Source organism: Oreochromis niloticus, linkage group LG12 (assembly GCF_001858045.2).
Source record: "Oreochromis niloticus isolate F11D_XX linkage group LG12, O_niloticus_UMD_NMBU, whole genome shotgun sequence".
Taxonomy (NCBI): Eukaryota; Metazoa; Chordata; class Actinopteri; order Cichliformes; family Cichlidae; genus Oreochromis; species Oreochromis niloticus.
The window spans coordinates 30,632,367-30,650,297 of NC_031977.2; the positions used below are offsets into that span (position 1 = coordinate 30,632,367).

At 41.8% G+C, this 17,931-nt stretch overlaps 1 protein-coding gene across 3 annotated transcripts in view; it reads right to left on the reverse strand.

The window, feature by feature from the left end:
• The window catches only part of kremen1 (kringle containing transmembrane protein 1), a 79,495-nt gene that overhangs the window by 24,923 nt on the left and 36,641 nt on the right, over positions 1-17,931 (reverse strand). For all 3 annotated transcript variants that reach the window (XM_025912039.1, XM_005473627.4, XM_005473626.4), the window contains exons 4-5: positions 14,028-14,190; positions 5,385-5,476 (exon numbers count right to left, since the gene is read on the reverse strand). In XM_025912039.1, coding sequence (XP_025767824.1) covers positions 5,385-5,476; positions 14,028-14,190 — 255 coding nt within the window. The remainder of the gene's footprint in view (positions 1-5,384; positions 5,477-14,027; positions 14,191-17,931) is intronic.

The window sequence follows — 17,931 nt, forward strand, 5'->3', positions numbered from 1 at the left end:
ATTTAGTAGATTTATATAAACTGTCAAAAAACCTGGTTGATGCCCTTTAGTTTTTTTTTTTATTAATCACAGCCTTACAAACCCAGTGGTTCTACATTTTGTTATTAACTGAATCCAAATTATTAACTGGGTGGAAGGATGTGGTTTACTGCATCTTTCTATATAGTGGGAAAAAAAATAATCTACACTACAAGGAAAGGGTTTCATTAAAGTTTACAGCTTGTACTTAAGCAGTGACGATGGACATTTATGGCAACTTCAAAAGTAAGTTAAGTCCAAGAAACACTTGTGTCAGACATTATAAACCTCTGACATCCACAGTGTTCAGTTTCCTCACAAAACACTGAGCAAGAACAATAAGGACAAGCACACCTGATCGCATTCACTCAAGAGTACGTCAGGGTTTACTAAGGTGATCCGCAACTTCAAAGTGGCATTTAGCGTCATCATAAATCACCGTAAATGAAGGCACTTATCTCAACACTTCATATTTACCTCAACGTTCAGCAATAAAACCTGAACCAAACACATTACTGCTTTGTTTTAATGCTTTTTAAGGTGTGACTGCTTAGCATTGCCAGACGAGTGTTGTGCCGCTCATACTGAGACTATTGTTGCATGTTGACCGGCAGCGTTAGTCAGACATTCACTCAATTGTTTAAACAGATAAAAGAATAACTTACTGTAAGTGAGGTGCAAACACATTGACAGCTCTGTAACAAAATGATATCTTAAAGTATCACAGAGCTTAAGGGAATATTGGCATAAAGATAACGTCTCTCATCCTAACACCACCCAGCAGGTATTGTCAGAGACTGTACACCACACTCACATAGTCTATATAACTTGAAATAAATCGGCAACATGGGCAAGCTTAGCGGGGGTTTATCAACTCGTATTATTCCTAGGATTGGTCATGGAAAAATGTATTTTCAAACTATTCTAGTGAAGTAAACCAAGGGGAAAACTCAAATGCTCCACATCTCCATACTACAGGAACACAGTGGCGTAACAAGTTTTTCTTGGTTATATGCTGTTGAAAGATGAGCTTCCAATGTGCACATCAAAGCGACTTTATCTTGGCAAACGCTTGAGGACTTCACCCTGACAGTTTCACTCTGTCAGTCAAATCCAGTCAGCGCATAGCATCAAGCAAATGCATGTCAGCTTCAAGGAGCCACACCAAAAGAAAATGTCTCTGCAGTATGGAATGCTTTAGGGAAGGAACCATCACACTGTCAGTGGTCATGTAAACAAGCATTTCAGAACATCACAACAGAGACGTACAGCAACAGAATCCTTTGTAAAAAGTTAGGTTTATAATTTTAACCAGATTTTTTGTGTGTGTTTTTTTTGTCATCTTATCAATCACTAATATGATTGCATGTTTTAACAAGTGAGTGAAGCATATTTTCAAACTGAGCTAATGTTTGATGAATCTGCTGTCAATGCAAGTAACCGCAAACTCATTTTTCTTTTACCTCCCACTTACTGTCTCACTTTGAATTAATGGATTTAGCAGTTGGCTTTGTTTTAAATTTAATAAACCTGCTGGTTTGGTCGCAGGTTTTCCTTCCACCTCATTAGAAAATTCCATCCTCCCAACAGACTGTATGTAAAGGATGGATGTAGCTTTTAAGTCTGAAATGTAAAACCAGTTCTGAAGTTCCTTAAAATGCATTCTTTCTAATACCCAGCAGTGACTCTTTTGGTTAAAAAAAGTCTCTTCAGCAAACACTTTCCTCATGAACTTCTGGTCTCTACTGATATTATTATTTAGGGCAGACTCGTCTTGTCATTGTCGAGTCACTAGAACACGAGCAGGCAGGACGGTTGCTCTGACACATTCACCCCACGGTCAAGACAACAAGACAGCCATGATCAAAATGCTCAGCTTGAGGTGTCACAACAGGAATTTACAACTTTACTTGTGACATCAGTGTTGCCATGTCCATCCTTTATATATCCTTCCTCAGAAAATGACTTTACAAGCTGTTATGATCTACAGTATGGCCTCTGTGGAACGCGTGAAAAATTGCATGTAAAAAATGAGTGCCGTCACCTTTAACTTGGCACCCTGCAAAAGGGAGCTTTTCGCGTTGAGTTTAACTTTATCAAAAGTGTGCATATCAACCCAAACCCATCACAGACAAGCTTTAACCTCCAGTCTCTGGGTCAAAAAATGGGTGTGTTGAGGTCTTCTGACGTGCATGTTATCACGTTGTGTATGTTGTTTCAGGAATACTTGTATGGGTTTAGGAAGACACGACAGATATGATCACTTAGTCGGAGGACTTGAGTGGACTTGTTGCTTTATACAGCTCATTGCTAAAACATACAGTCCTCTCGGCACACTAAAAGCCTGGTTAAAATGCATCAGCATTCAACTCACCTACAACGCTGAGAAAATTATTTCACAATGAATGAAAGAGTCACATTACTCAAAAGAACTCTTAACATTCAGTGAAGTTTAATAATGAGATAATTTTAGGGGAATTGAGATTTTAGTTATGTGTAAGTGTTTAGAACTGCTGTCAGAAGAGCAAGGCTGATGTTGGAAGCAAGATCTGGACTTCAATATATAATGACAGCGAGCATTTACCGATCTGGCAACGAGAAGGGGCTCTACCTTTAAGACATAACTTGCTGCGCAGCTGTCATTGTGTACAGACGTGCACTGACAGCGTGCCTTTTTGAAATGTTTAGACAATTCCACCACATGACGCTGCCATGAGGGATTACTAAGATCAACAAATGTACTGACCTACGCTGTAATCCACACTGTCAGATGATGTGTTCCTGGCCTTGTGTGACCTGCCTGTCTGTGGATGCTCCATCAGGGTGTGTCACCCTCAACAGGGGTGGCATGACCCTAGATGACAGGAAACCCAGCTGGATCACAGACGAACCACTAGCAAGGCTGCGGCAGGTGGCTCAGCGAGTGGCGACCCACTACCAACCACACGACATCAAACGTAAGCAAAAAAGCAGACAAAACGAAAGCACAGACAAAACAAAAGTGAGACAAAATGAAAACACAGACCACTGTTGCCCTTCCTCTGGCACACCACAGTGTTTTTGAGGCTATTGTAGCCAGCCGCAGACTGAGAACACTGACACCGAAAGAACATCAGCATTCTCTCACTTGGCAGCCGAAGCTTTCAAACGCAGAAGATTGAGAACACGCAGCGCCAGAAGGTGAGGCACCACGTGGCGATTGTGGTTTTACAATAGATGAGACAGAGCATTCGTGTCTGAAAGCTGCCTCGTACCCCTGCAGGGAGAAACCGTCTCCACCAAACAAGCATGTTTTCATGACACTGAATGCCTGGCTCGCAGCACACCCCATCTCCTTTTCTTATGTTTCATTGCTCTATCTAACTTTCAACAGCCAAACAAAAAAGGGAACGATCATGTAAGGCAGCACTTGATATGGGCAAAGCTCTGGGCAGCTGAAAATTGGCCACATGTCACAAGGATGGGTTACATACGCAGTACTAGGATCCCAAACAAAAACAAGGCTCAACCAGCACATGGTATACCCATACGGAATAAAAGCTGGCCTAATTTTACCGAAGACAGTGACAAGCTCTCAATGTACACACTGCTCTTGCAAACCTTTGTGGTTTGGGAGGAAAAACACACTGTGCTAAATGGACAGTTGTCTGAAATAGGTCAGTCAAAACTCTAATGGGATACAGACAAGCTCCTATATGCATAATATACTGAGGATAACTATGGCTATACACACAGGCCGTGCAGCCAACAGGCATTATTAGACGGGTTAATGGGTTCCGGGCCATTCAAACAGCAGGCTTTAGTCAGGCATGCTACTCAGACAGGATAATGGTGGGATAGCTAGAGGGGCTGGGAGGTTCTTGAGGCCTAGTAGTGCCTAGTAGTACCTACTGCAAGCTTTGCAGCTTTGCACCTGCACTATTTCTACTGTTTTACCTCAAGTTCCAAGACAGGCTGCATTTTCTTCTTCTTTTTTACCTCTTTTTTGTTTAATTAGGATTTCCAGACTAGAGCATCAAAGCTAAAACCCACTAACCCATCCATCTATCAGCTATACCTGCTTATGTTTTTTAAAGACATGGAAAGACCAGAGGCTCAGCTGGTAGTAAGGAGACGGGGGCAAACATGGGGCTGACACTTTAAAAAAGACAAGTTTTCACACTATAGAGAACCACAGAGAAACCCCGTGGTGGGACAAAGAGATCGTGCAAACTCCACACAGAAAGATCCCAGCTGCACAACAGGTTAGACCCTTAATGCTATGGGGTGACAGTGGTAACCACTGCAGATATAACGAAACACTACACACATTAAATATTAAGGAATGAAAATCTCAGGCAGCCACAGGAGAAGTGCAATAGATAAGGATTTGGAAAAATAATAATAGAAAAATACATAAAGATAGAGAAGGAATCTCAGGCACACAGTGATAAAGTAGGGTTTGATTAGATTAAATGGAATGTTATTCATGACTGAAGAGGAAAATGGAATATTTCTGTAAGTTAAACAAATCAGTCAAGCTCTGCTTGGTAAATTTTTTTTTTGCCTTTATCTCTCCTATTGTGTTCACTTATCAGATTCATTTAGTTATTAAAATAATATTTGTTTCCCAACTTTATTGGCACTTTTATAACAACACATTGTTTGCATTTAATAACATCAGCATGTGCACCAGTTACTTGCCGTAAATCACTAGATCTGAATCTCCTCTGCGGGTATTCAGATATTTGGCATCAAAAACAGTGTTAGGCTGATCCATCAGAGTCTGTTTTCAACAGGAGCGATTAAAAAGGTGGAGGGAACAAAAGCACCGGGATTAAAGACAGGCAGCTCTTTCTAGATATGTGCCAAACTAGCAGAGAAGACACACAGAAGCACTAAATCTCCCTGTGTAAACAGTCCATCACACATATTAATCCCGGAATTACTGGACAGGGAAACTCTCACACCCACATGCGAACAAAACACACAAAAGCATCCACAAACTGGTAGATGCACATAGTTGCTCACATCATAAAAGCATGTCAAAACAAGCTGCAAAACCAAAGGGGGAAACTTATGAAGATAGATATATACAAAAATGCACACACACACATTCACACACACACAAGTAGGCAGTGACAGCTTGCATTAAAGTAAAGACAGGCCCAGGCATGGCAGGAGGAGGAGTGACGGAAGGCAATTAGAGACATTTTTTAGATGATAATAGCTGTGTACAAGCCACCGCAGTCTATAAAAGCTATTCATAGCAGGCGAGAAGATGAGCATAGCAATGAAAGTGGTTGGTCCGTATGCCCAAGATTTGCCCCTGAGGGCATGGAAGGGATGAAGACAGAGAGCGAGATAAAGGAGTGGCAGTCTCTTACTCTGGCATGTAGGGATGTCACAGTATCTCCAGTAGATCCCGTCCTCATGATCTGCAATGTAGCACCATGGCTGAACATCCCCATCAGGATTCCTGCAGAAAATTATAACAATCATTTGCCTGCATTGGATAATTTTAAACAAGAAACAAATAGTGGGAAGAATAGTTGAAGCTCCTCTTGTGATTATAAAATTATAATCTGGCAGTACAGCAGCACATAATTTGCCATGTTTCCCTGTTTAACAACCAGCTTCATTTAAAAACTGGTTGGTGTTTGCCCTGCTCTTTGCCAGATGTTTGTTGTTGTGCACATTTTTTGTTTAAAGAAAAGTGGAAATGAGGAAATTTTGCACATACTGAGATATCTATTATTAAAAAATGATGGGTGAATGCATTAGATTGGTGTTTCTCGGAGTAAAGATTGAGGAGAGCTGAAAAGAAAAAGACGGAAAGTGAATGGGAAGAAGAGTTGATAGTGGGACATCAGATCAAAAACATAACAACACAAAGACCGGCTATCGACTGAATACTCAACTATGTTTCAGAAGGAGATTATCTCAGCTGTGTCAGTCATCCTTAGTAGCACCCAGTGGTGCTTGCTGGTTTCACCCCTTCCTCTGTACTCTGGAGGCTCGACCCTGCATGCCAGTCAAGAGCCAGTCCAATTGGTCTAGTTAGAGGTTGGGGGGAAAGCCTCTTTGTTCTGGGCCAGACACAGACCTAAAAAAAAAGGATGGCTGATGGGGCCAAGCTTTTGTCTGAGGCTATGGCCTCTTTTGATCCTCATCAAGGCCTTTTAAACCCATGAGAATAAGGCTGATGGGCCCCTCAGTGCCTTTCCTTTTCAGTTTCACTTACAAAAGCGATGAGATGTGGGATTGTAGATAGAAATACCTAAAAGCCTTGTGCAGGCTCCATATCTCCAGGGTAATCATCCAGCTTTGTAAATCATGACCTTTACAGTAACTTCTAATTTGTCAATAAATAAAGTCAAAGCAGCAAGTGTGCAGCGGAAGCGCAACTTGGTCTGCTTCATCTCTTTAAGCTCCATTTCAAGATTATTCCAAACTGGAAAAATACACTCTGTGCTGACTAAAGAAGCCTTCTAAGATGACATCGCTATTTTTTAGCGCTGACGGTAATTGCCAAAAACCTTTTCTTCATCTCTTTTGACACACCTCATTGTAGCATCTTGACAAAGCCCTGCAGCGCTGCACTATCCTGTTTCACCTTTTGTGCGCACAGTTGTGAAGGGCGTTTCCATGTCTTTTATTCTGCTATCTAACACACTATCCTGAGTTTCCTCCTCTCTTTTCACACTGAGAATGAGGTACTGACAAAGAAGACTTTTCAGAGTTGAACTGAAGTTTAAGCTCCTTAAAGCTTTTACTCTGAATTCCTAGCAAACATGGCTTTCTTTATTGCATCCTGTTAGCCATGGGAGTCTTAAAGAAAAGGCTCATCTAGTCACGATCATCTCTCTCAACCTAAAATTTTCCCATGTTCACAGGAAACCAGCCTTAGTTGCCAGTAAATTTGGACTTGATATCATGAGTCCAGATCTGTCTGTCGCTCCACCCAAATTGGAGGCAGACACCTGTTTGTTTACCCCGAGGCTACTGTTAAAATGGCGGAAAAGAGCAAAAAAACTGGGTCCAAGCATAAAACCACTGATGTATACACCCTTTCTCCATTTCTTCTTCCTCTTCTTTCCTTTCTGCGCCTGTCAACACATAATAGTCCTATTTGAAATAAGACTCCAAGAACAAACCTAAGATAGTGCTGCCACTTATGTAATTTAGTGCACTTTCTTAATCATCGCTCCAAAAGTCAGGCATGAATTACAGCCATTAGCATTAAAAAAACATCCATCCAGCAGACCACCCAACCCAAATCTGACCTACTGACATCTTTGAACAGTACATGATGTAGTGTGCTCCCCCTCTCTGAGCTTTCACCAAAAGCCTGGAGCCCAGATAGCATTTTATCCTTTTTCTAACCCACACACACACCTGCACACACCCTTTCAGTAAAAGCATTAGAACATCATCCACGGGGCTAAATGAACAGGCAAGCCCAAATAACTGGGAAATATAATCAATCCTGCCTCGAGCTGCCAGCTTTCACACATACAGAGTGTGTGTGAGGGTCAAAATGGAAGGTGGAAAGCAGACAGCTGAGGTAGCATAGGGCAGATCGGCAGAAACCTTAATGCGGAAATCCATTTTATGTATATATACTGCATAAAGTGTGTCTGTCTGTGTGTGTGTATATGTGTGTGTGTCTGAGGTTGCATTCACCTCTGTGTGCGTCACAGATTGCCTGCTTGGCTCTGAGTAGATGAGCTTGTTGAAACACTCCCATACCCAGAGGTAGATCACAGAAGATGTTTGGACATTTAATTGGCACAATTACGCTGATTGACTCATTTTGCTCAGAGTGAGCCACACACTTTGGTACTGAGCCAATTATAGCCACATTGCATTTTGCCTCAAAGGCTCCGAAGCTCCGCATTTGAAGGAAAGAGGGGCTTACAGACGAAGACTGAGAAAAACAGCTGTTGTTAGCTGGCTGCTGTTCAAAAGGTTTCCTTTACGTTAAGCCCAAAATGTATGATGCCTGGCACGGAAACTGCACGTAACTACTGAAAAAACATCCTTCACTTCAGACTATGTTGTGGAATGTCCTAACTTTTTTTCATGAGATAAACTTAACTCGAGATTCTACACTGACTTTTGTTTAAACAATTGAAGATATGGAAAAAAAAAACTTGAAAGAGTCACATTCATCATTTTGCCGAATTGGAGAGTGGAGAAATGCTGATTGCAAAGTGGTGGCGAGAGGCTTGTCTGGATAGGGATTTGAGGTCAACAGCAGATCAGAGTCTGGCAATTTACTGCCTGAGAGAAGACTCTTTAATTGACTTGGATGATTTAGCATGCAAACTGCTGCCCGCTGCTGTGCTCCATGAATGCATGTATTGAAGAAGAGGGCTTGTTAGTTGTAGGCTGATATGTATAGTCTACTGTCTATTGTTGCTCTCTCATGGTCTACTTGTGCTAAATGTGAAGTTGTGATCTTCCTGTGTCCTGCCTTGCTGGCAAACAAGCCTCATACTTTTTACCTTACTTTTATTGATATCTTATATGTCAATAATCTTGGTTTAAACGTGCCTGGAAAATATCAGTTTCTGAGATTTGAGCCTCCACCAGGATATGTTTAAGGGAAATAAAATGATTTCACAGCAGCAACAGAAACTATATACTGATCAGCCACAACATTGAAACCTCCTGCCTATAATGCGTAGGTGATGTGAGCCCACAAAAACAGCTCGGTCTGATTGGATCATGGACACAGGATCGCCTTTGGGTGTCTGGCAACAGGATGTTGGCACGCGATCCTTTGGGTGCTGTGGGTTGCAGGGTGGGGCCACTGTGGCTCTGGCCTGTTATGGCACATCCTGCGGATGCTCAATCGGAGTGTGATCCGGGGATTCTGGAGGCCGGGCCATGTTTCTCGAGCCATTCCGGAGCATTTTTCGCAGTGTGGCTGGGAGCATTGTCCCAGTGCGTGGCAGGAGGGGGTGGGGTACGTGTGAAAGTAGCATCCACATGACTGCCTGGACCTGAGGTTTCCCAGCAGATAATTTGCATTGCGACCACATGATCAGTGTTATTCACTTCATCTGTCATTGGTTTTAATGTTGTGGCTGACTGGTGTATGCTTTGAGATAAACAGTCCTCACTGCTTTGGGTAATCAGCAGATCAGTTTTTGTTTAAACAATTTCTTCAGCACAAAACATACCCGAATGAAAGCTGTTGACAGTGAGGCTTGAGGAAACAGGACACTGCTGCTGATCACACTGTTAACTTTTTTGTACACCACAAACCAAGTTGCAGGAAATACTTTAAAACCGCCTAGCTCCAAAAGTGATTTTTCAAAATAACTCAGATTGACCAATCTACTATTTGTATTCACTCAAACTCCAAAAGCATTGCAAAAGATGAACACCGGCATCAGCAAAGATCAGTCAGTCAATATCAGTCTGTATAAGGCAGAAGTTAATTGCTTCAAGGACAACAACGTGCTGCGATCTGCAATGCAGCAAAACACTAGAGATTATGGTTTAAGAAAACAAAGTATCACAACATGATTAAATATTATTTAACCCGGACGTAGGACCACAAGCCAAAGTGGTCTGAACAGAACAAATTACGTCTTGGAGACACAGATAAAATGATAAAATGTGCATTATAATATAATACTATACAATCAGGAGATCATTATCGTTCCCCAAACATATCCAGCAGTGGTGTGCATCACTGAATGGAGACAGAAATCTCTTAACATCTCAAAACGAAGACGAAAGAAACCAAACCATCTGTAAACCAAACACAAAAACCTGCTTAAATAAGCAGTAAGTTTTAGTACAGGAAGTTTGTTCCTTCTATACTTCTGATATTACTATAATGTTGATGGGAGATGCTTTACTGCAACACTGTACATCTTCTTGCAGGACACTTCTATTAACTTCCTCAATTTAACAAAGCAGCACCTTGGGATCATAATAAAGTAATACCACCAGTGGACAACTTGGCTGCAGTTTGTCTGACCTCAAATTTGCACCTGACATCGTGGAGATTCAATTACAATCAACTTGGGGAACACTTTTCACTCTGGCATTTCCATTATCTCATCTATGTAAGGGAAAAGCATTAGAAGCCATACCGAACACTCATAAATCCTACAGTACACACACACCTGCATATATATAGCCATCAAATGGATGGCAAAGCTATTCTACCACCCACTGAACCTTCAAGCAATTCACACCCTCATACTAATGCAGTCCAATAGCAGCCCTTTAGGAACAGTGGATTAGAAGGAAGAAATGAAATATAAATCAGGATTTCCATTTGTGTGATGCTCTTCTTATGAATGTCACAAAGTATTACCAAAATGTCAAAGAAGTGCTTCAGGTCTGAAAAAAAGTGTCTTTTTTTAAGCGTAAAACTGCATAATTATTAGGACGCAACATCCGAGCTCAACACCAAGAGTTAGAATTAACATCTATTTCATAACAAGAAATCAGCTCAAAATCCAACCAGGCTGATAATTAGCGATGTGATATTCACTTCCAAAATGAGCCTTGCTAAGTCTCAGCGTAGAAATGAGAGCTCTTGTCCTTTTCCTGAGGCTTTGTGCTCCTTTCTTTGCAGGGGAATAATGTGACATTTCCCCTCTGCCCAGTTTCCCCCTGTTTTCGCTCGGATATTTTATAGCGGGCTATAAAAATGAAATGTGGGGGCTGTTAGGGTTCTTTCTTCAGCACCACTCTGGTGCCCTCTCCAATAAATCACTACCAGAAAAAACGCCAATGATGGGACTAAAAGTCAGTTTGTAATCCTCTACTTCTCTGCTTCACAACACTTGATATTTGCTTGGAGCTGTGTGTTAAAATTAAGATGTGTGATGATTCCTGGATTCACACTTTCCACCTGGGCCCTGGCTTCAATTCTCACCTCTTAACACTACAATTGGCCTAACAGTCAGACATGCCAACATTTCCCTGGCTCTCCTCATTTTACTCCATTTTCCTGCTGGTACTTCTCCTTTTGTCCAAGGATTACCACCTCTTTGTTTTCAAGCCAGAACCATCGACAAAAATCTAAACCTTAGAGGAGAGACAAACATGGGTAGGGCAGGGAGATGAGAAAGCATCTGAAGGTTAAAGGGGGTTAAAGAAACACTGGAAACAATTTGAATTGCAAGATGCACCACATGCAAATAAGGAGATTTACAATTCAAATTGGGCAACAATGTCCAAGACACTTTCCCACATGGCTGGAAAAATCCATCTCATGAGCCAGCTTTCTGTGATCAAACAAATCAAGCATTACACATTTTTATGCAGTGGGATAACTCCCTCTTCTGCGGGTATGTTCATAACATTTGCAGTCAACAACATGCACAGACATTCACAAATGCTTGACCTTGTACAGACAAAAATGCCATCCCTCATCTTTCCACAATGAACAGGCCACTTTGCATCCCATAGCAATGCTGATGGGTGACTCCTTACAAGGAGGGTCTCTGAAAAAGTCTGGAAACGGTTGTTGCTACAGCCCTAAGTGACAGAAATCCCTCTGTCGTGAGTGAAGCAAAGCTACGTGCTATCAGTGAGTTAGAAAATCTGCTTACTGCTTCAGGGCCAAGAAAACAGCCAAATCCAAAAAATGAAGATGTCCATTTTGAATGGTGTGTTGGACATAATGCGCTTCTAATACGGAGGAAAGCTTTTCTCCATCCTCTGCATGTATCCTGCTCATAAATCTTCCGAATTCCCATCCAGCTGAAGTAAAAACAAATCTGTCCAGTGCCACTTGAAAGCATTGTTCCGTTATGAGTTTACAACCATGACATAGAGAAATGTTTCAGAGGCTTTGGGCCCAGGAGGAGGAGGAGGAAGGGGTGTTCTGTTTCTTATGGCCGGGCGATCCGGGCCAAGCCACTGTTCTGGACGTCTCTGCGAATTCGAACTGACTCACGAATGAGTGTGGCTCCCTGAAAATACACAAGTTTGACAGTTGTGCATGCAATACTGACAGTTGTACTTGGAGTGTGACTGACGGAGAGAAAGGGCTTGCTAGACACCCAAAGCCACCGTGTCCCTTCACATTCCAGGGATGAGGAATAGAGATTTGCTTACACAAACTCTTCGGGCGTATTTGCGTCCTTGTGATGACAGGGCTAAACGTTCTCCTCTGGTACTACATATAAAATATTCAGAGGCAAATGTCTTAGCTGGTCCCTGGTGTTTAAACCCTTTGCAAGACAACAACAACATGACTCTAAATTATTCACAAAGTCAAGTGCTTTGTCCACGAAGTTCAAAGCTCCCTCAAACAGCAGTATTGAAAAGAAACTTTCTAAGGCGCTACTAATCAATAACAAATGATCATCATCATCATAAACAAAAACAAGATAAGTGCTTATATAATTGGCAGGCCTAAACTGTGAGCCACAGCTTAGGACTTTGTGGTAAATCTGATGGATCTGCAACACAAAAGAAGATTGCTTTACAACAAACAGCATGAGGGAAAAATTTGTTATTCTTCCAGGCAACCGCCAGTAAAGCTTGCTCAAAAGGCTGTGTGTGGAAACGAGTGAAGCTTGCAGAGAAATGCCTAAATGAACATTTGCCCTTAGCTCTACATCTAGACGCTGAAATCCTTGTCAACAAAAGATCAGAAACTGCATTTGTGAAATCAGACCTTATTTATTAATCACTTATATGAATTTATGGATGCACAGGTCACTTTGAGGTGAGTGTGACCTCTGAGGGAAGTGATTCCATCCTGGATTTAGAGTAACAAAGGTACAAAAAGAAAAAAGGTTGAACAGAAACAGTTTTGGAGCAGTGGTTCCCGGCTAGGAAATTACTGGTCATGAGCTTCGGTTTTGTAAGGATGAAACAAACAGAATACAACGTGTTCATTAGTGGTTTTTGCTACCTTTGCTCAGAGGCAGGCCACTTGTTTCCACCTGTTACCAGTCTTTGTGTTAAGCCCAGTTAGCAAGCTGACAGCTGCTGGCGGCAGCTTCATATTCTGTGATGAAAACAACAATGCCACTCTCTTCTAACTAAATACTATTGAAAATGTGAAATCTGAGAGCTTGTGAGCAAAGAGATAAGAAAGAAGACAAATTCGACTGTGCACATCCCTTTCCTTCAGGCTTTTTACTCACATTTGTATCTTGTGATATATTGAAGTTTAAGTTCTTACTTCTATGCATCAACATATCGCAGTGTTTTATTTTTCAGACGTTACACTAAAGAGTTGCACATGAGAATGGAGACACAGTTAGATCGGACACTAAATGAACTAAATTTTGAATGTCTTTGCTCCCTCGTACAGAATAAATAAATAAAATAAACCAGTCTGATTGTTCTCATGAGAACAGCATCATCCCAGCAGTGTTCCGACACCCTGCATCTCCAGCCCTCATGCCACAATGTTTTCCCAATCTGAGGTCTATCAGCATGTGACTGTGTTGCAAAGGCACTTGAAATAAATCCATTTATGAATGTGTGAGTGAATGGGTGAAGGTGGCTTGTAGTGTAAAAATGCTTTAAATGGTCACAAATAATCATAAAATCACAGACACCATCATAAATATAGATATATAGGAGAATTTTGAAATGATAAACGTTGTGTTTATCCCACCCATGACTTCAAAGACTCAATCAACTATTACACACAGTTGCGGTTTATGACCGTTTCAGCTGTGTGGATGGTGGCAAACATGTCATTAATCTTGTAAAAATTTACTTTTTAACTTTTTCTTGTTACCCACAATGTGAATTAGCACAACATTTGCTCAGTGCTCTGTTGAGTTGAACACAGATACTGTTCTGGATTGCGTCACGAACGAAGCTTTTATGTTGTGAAACTGTGCACATGTACAGCAGATGACCAACTTACTGTAAAAGCTATATAAACTTCAAATTTGAGGTAAAATCGACCAACTTTTGAGGGATTTTTCATTGGGTCTTGTTGGTGAATCTGCAGTTTTTATGTCCCAGTGACCACTGAAATTAAAGTTATGGCTCCATGGTTCTGTGGAAAGTAAAATATTCACCTGCAGTAGTTATGGCTGCCCAGACCTCCTTCTCCATTCGGGTATTTGAGGGTGTTGTAAGGGTGCTGGAAGGTCTCATTCCAGAAAAGGCAAGGTTTACCCCCATGCAGGCTGGTCTGGTTCTGGAAGCCCCTGTAGTCTTCTCCGTTGGCCGTGTAACACTCTGTAAAAAGAGAGAGAGAGAACGTGAACTATGATCATAAAGCAGCCTCTAATGTTTGCAGTAAGGAATTAGCCATGTATTAAGATGAAAATCAAACACTTGGAGAAAGCTTTTAAACAGGCGCGTAAAACTCAGCCACACATGTGTCCTGCTTTATTGAGAATCTGGACTGTGAAATTTACTTGTGCTATTAAATTTTTTTAATGTCTTTGGAATGATTATAGACGAAAAGTTTGGAATAATTATATTCTTTGCCCAGGCTCCATACATTTTAAACTCTGGCCAAAAAAATCTTAAAGCGAGATCAATGACAACATTGTTTCAATTAATGCAAACAGACGAGCATAAAGAAAAGACCCTGCAGATATGTAGCAAAAGCAAATATGGATTGAATTTTCAGGAAGTGTATAACAACCATCTGGCTGAGAGTGAGAAAAAAAGAGAAAGCCGGGTTCCCAAGGCAAACAATGGCTGGTAGAGAGCTTTTCTTCCCTGAAAAGGGAATTCAAATAAACAACGGCTGATGGAACGATGATGAGCTATCACCGCTCATCACAGTGAGCCTCGGGGGGGATCCTGTCAAAGGAGCTTTAACAGCTACAACTGAATTCCTCTTTTGATTGCATTACAATGGAAAATATTAATTTATTATGTGACTGTTTTGATTACAGATGACGTAAATGCTCATTACTTGAACGGCTGATAGATCAGGAAACCCGTTCTCTTTAATAAGTGGGGATCAAAGCAGGCTTTTCAGTGTACAGGTATGGCATTCATTTTTGTGCAAACAGTAGGTGCAAAAGATGCTGCAAGAGCAACAAGTTGACATTTCCACAAAGAAGAATATCACATAAATATCACAACAGTTTCACTTCTTGCCTGTCAGTCAAACATTAATGAGGAGCAAACAATACTTTGTTGTTTGGCTCGTCTCCATGGGGTCTTGTTGCTATGTATGTGGTTCGCCAATGACCGGCCCCTTTTATCAAACTAAGCTGTCTGGGCTGAGTATGACCTAATGCACTGCAATATGACAGTCATTATACCCCTTGGTGAGCCAGCTGTGCTCCAAGGCTCTTTCATATTCTCTTTTCAATCCAAAGTTTCCCCAACTTCCTCTCTGGTGTGCTGTCATCTGTTCTGCTCTCTCGCTATCGTCTACTCGCTTCTTCACTGCTTTTCTGTCATTCTCTTTCAACTCACACAGATAAGCATTTCTTTGGGGATGCTTTACCCTCACAGACTTTAAACGTGACTTCTGTGGTCAGTTGCCAGGTTCGCTCTTTGCTGGTTCTCTGAGCTAGTTGCACAGATAAGGAGAGCTGGGCAGCACTGATAAAAAGTTATTTTCTGTGGTAGATCAATGAACTCCCAAGTTAACCCTCTGCGTGTTATTGGTACACGTGAAGCGGTAAATAAATGTACGATTAAGTTTCTTAAACTCAAACTAAGTGTTGTTAAAGTTTCATATCTTTTATAATTAGCTTCCCATACTCTGCAGCATGCTGTGCGATATTTACAGCAGTTAGTTTGCACGCAAACATGAATTCCAGCTTCTTGCATCCACCACAAAGTAGTGCTAACACTTAATTTAGAGTAAATCAGCGGCCCCGACTGCTCTCAGTGCGTCAGCCAAAGTTGATTTTAATTAAAGTTGTTTCGGCTGTGTTGTTCAGTCAAGCTTATCAGCTATTCATCGTCTGGCTGACAGCAGTTCAACAGCAGCAAGGAGCTGCAGGGTGTCAGGTTCCTGCAATTATGATGCCACTCTATTGTCTGTAAATGGCTCCCCTCTCTCTTAGCAAATTAATACTGTCTTGGCATGCAAGGATATCAACCAGCAGATCGTAAATCCACCTGAGAGCGGCCGAGGCAGAACACGACTCCATAAAATTGGAAAAACAGCTTAATGGTGTTTCAGTGGGGGTCATGCACTTGCCAACCTTACATAGGGGAGCTATGAGATGAGTGGAGGAAACAAGTTATCATCAGGCTGACATCCAGAGGACAGACGAGGCATATTAAATAATACTCACTTCTCAGGTCTCAAAAGATGCACCTGCAAACAGATGCAGAGTTTATAGGGACTTTGGTCTTTTTATCAGGATTAATGCTGGCTGCTCTGCTTCAACACTTATCATGATAATTATTCTTAATGTAACGTATCCTCATTTGGTAAAATGGGACTCATATGATGATTTTATGTTGTATTTACAATTTTTTGGATGTTGGCAGTCATAGCAACAAAAAGACAGGGAAACACTGCTTCTGAGACTTTGGCAGCAGGACGAGTGCAATTATGAGTCACTGCTCCCCAAAAGCAATCATGGCTGTTACTCCACAAGTCAAAGAGGATAACATCAGGAGGGACAGGGCAACCGACTGCATCCCAAATGAGCTCACGTCCTTCAAATATCTTCTCCTCAAACAGAGTGGGCATTAAACTGACCGAACTTGGCTGCATGCAGAGCTGCTCAATGCACTGTATCAAAAAGAAAGAGCCAAATGACTTTGCAAATGTCTTCCATCTCTCTCTCTCTTCTCCTCCTTCAGGAAACTTTCCTCTTGAGTTTCAGGATGAAGCATTGCTTGTCTGCACATGGTCCGCTTGGAATGGGTTGCCGCTGGCAAACATCCCGCACCACTGTGGCCAAGTTAGCTTTCCAGGATGAGAGGGTAAATATGGCAGCGTTTTGCCACTGTTACAGAGATGGGGGTGGGAGGGTAGGGGGTTGATCCATGTGGTTTCGAGGCATCATTTGCTTGTGGTGGGAATGGGAAGTAACAGATCTGCAAGGACTCTGAGATAAGTGAGGCCATCGTAAAGATGAATGGCCCATTTAAAAGCCCTGCGGATGCCCACACATCTATCACACTAAAGAGAAAAGGCCAATTTTGCATTGGAACGGCGTAGGTATGGACCCTTTATCCTTGTCCTCCAGAAAAGGAAGAGCTCATCCACTGATTGGCTCATCGCCACTTCAGGCCCACTCCCCTCCAAACACACCCAGCCCTTTCCTCACACCCTCTTACTTGTCACCAAGCAACTGTTGCGCTCTCGTCACAAGGCCCCGGGCTTTCTTGTGGTTTCATCATAGACTGTGATGGGAAACAGAACCACCACCGCATAAAAGCGAGAGAAAATGGGGGGAAAAAACTCCAATAAAATACATGCAGATCTACAAATAGAAAAAGTCCGGGAAAGGGAAGAGGAGGACTCGCCCTTGACCAAGCCCTGTGCTCACAAAATACAGCACCACCCCAGCAACGAGAGGCAAAAAAAAAAGACACAAACTGGAGAAAATCACTGAGAGAGAGAACTAATCACCCTGTTATTATATTTGCTGGGATCTGAGGCTAATGCTTTCCACATTGCAACTCGAAATCCACTTGATGCTCCAAAAAGATGGGTGAGAAAAGCAACAAAAACAGTATGGGGCTGTGGTCATGTGATCTCAAGAACACAAACAAACAAATAGTTTCTCTGAAACATGTTGCCCGGTCACACGAGAGCACTTATTTGTTGTGTTTGCTAGGAGGGATGAAAAGCAGCGATAATTACAGACAACTGCTTCCTCACAGAGGGCTGACATAAAGAGCTTCCTTCCATCTTTATTACATGCTTTGGACTCAGGGGACAGCAAAACAGGCTTACTGCGTGAGCAACATTTCCCCTATAACAACATTACACAAAATGAGTTTATGATAGAAGTAAGCATGTACAGTATTACGGACTAAAAC